The sequence below is a fragment of the Rosa rugosa genome, chromosome 4 (assembly GCF_958449725.1).
Source record: "Rosa rugosa chromosome 4, drRosRugo1.1, whole genome shotgun sequence".
NCBI lineage: Eukaryota > Viridiplantae > Streptophyta > Magnoliopsida > Rosales > Rosaceae > Rosa > Rosa rugosa.
The window spans coordinates 18,053,292-18,054,620 of record NC_084823.1 but is presented as its reverse complement, the minus strand read 5'-3'; the positions used below and the strand labels follow the sequence as shown (position 1 = coordinate 18,054,620).

Below are 1,329 nucleotides of genomic sequence, written 5' to 3'. Positions count from 1 at the left end.
CAAAATCACAAAGCCTACGCAAAACCCTAAACCTAGACAATCGAATTCTTTTCAACTCTGAAAAAAAAAATTCCCTAATTGACAATTCTTTGCTAAACCCTAATCCCCAATTTCAAAATATGCTAAACCCTAATTCCCCAAAATCCAAATTCAAAGCACCATGGCCGAGGGACGTTCTGAGCGAAGGCGTGCCAGAGGCGAATGTATCCAGGATACGATCGATCGCTTGGGATGGATATTCTATGAGGTCACCAACTGGAAGAATGAATTGCTATGGTATCAATCGGCGCCTATCCTCCAAAAGTTGAATAGGTGAGAGTAAAAAGATTGTTTCTTTTTTAATTTCTGATAAGCAAAGAATGAATTTTCGTTTATACTTGTTTCTAATGTCTGTGTCATTTTCTACAGGGATGTGTTAGATGAAGTGGCATTTAGATGGGCTAACAATATGGTTGTACCTCCCTGGGATACATATACTGTGAAAGTCAGGGATAACAAAGCCTATATTCCGAGACAAGGCTCTCGAAACTATTCTTGGAACTACACAATTCGGTATCGGGATTTCATTCTTTCTGTTTATGGCCCTGTGGCAGATAATAGGCTTCTTGATGATTTTTGTAGAAGGCTGAGTGACCCAACCCTCACACTGTAAGTTTCTTGTGCCCTTTTCTATTGTGTATTCCCCCCCCCCCCTATTTAAGACCCTCTCCTTTTTCTCTCTATTTTTGAGTCCTTTTATTGAAATTGGGTCTAAGTTCATGTAAATCATCTGATTCTCTGCTGCAAAAGTGGAAGCTTGACATTTTGATTGGTACAAGGTCTGAAAACACATGTAGTAACTCACTAGAAACTACACCTTACTATACTATTATTACATTTCCAGATTAAAGATTGATTATTTGATGAGAAAATTTGAGAATTTGCGAGGATTGGCAGTGGTATTTGTATAATTGATCTTATAAGAGTACTGTTTGATCAGAATAATGAGTTGAGTTAGAGCTTTCTGTTCCCAAATACTGAAAGCTCTATATTATACACATAAGTAGGCCAACTACCCCATAACTCCTTCCCATTTTTACCTTTCAACAATCTTGTTTCTTCTTGTTATACACATACTGAAAACATCTTCCAGGAGGTCAGAATTGATGTTGTAGTATTAGGCGATACGTTGCTAGTTGTTGATGTTGCAAAGGTGTGCTCACTCTCGGCGTTCTTCCAGGAGGTCAGAATTGAGGCTCAACCCCTCCGGGTTGGTGAGTGCATCGAAACATGCCACTCTATTGCTTTGGACTTCCTGTTCAATAGGGATCACTGCCTCGGTGACGAACG

The 1,329-nt window shown here is 39.4% G+C and overlaps 1 protein-coding gene across 1 annotated transcript; it reads left to right on the top strand.

The window, feature by feature from the left end:
- Window positions 1–667, top strand: LOC133742457 (uncharacterized). The gene is made up of 2 exons (XM_062170118.1): window positions 1–312; window positions 409–667. The coding sequence occupies exons 1-2, from the start codon at window positions 161–163 to the stop codon at window positions 650–652; spliced, it is 396 nt and encodes a 131-aa protein (XP_062026102.1). The 5' UTR covers window positions 1–160; the 3' UTR covers window positions 653–667.
- Window positions 668–1,329: the final 662 nt, after the last annotated feature.

Bases quoted from the DNA above. Each gene is read 5' to 3' on its own strand.
- LOC133742457 (XM_062170118.1), top strand. From the start codon at position 161: ATGGCCGAGGGACGTTCTGAGCGAAGGCGTGCCAGAGGCGAATGTATC. The intron at 313-408 runs GTGAGAGTAAAA...CATTTTCTACAG, and splicing joins ATCCTCCAAAAGTTGAATAG to GGATGTGTTAGATGAAGTGG.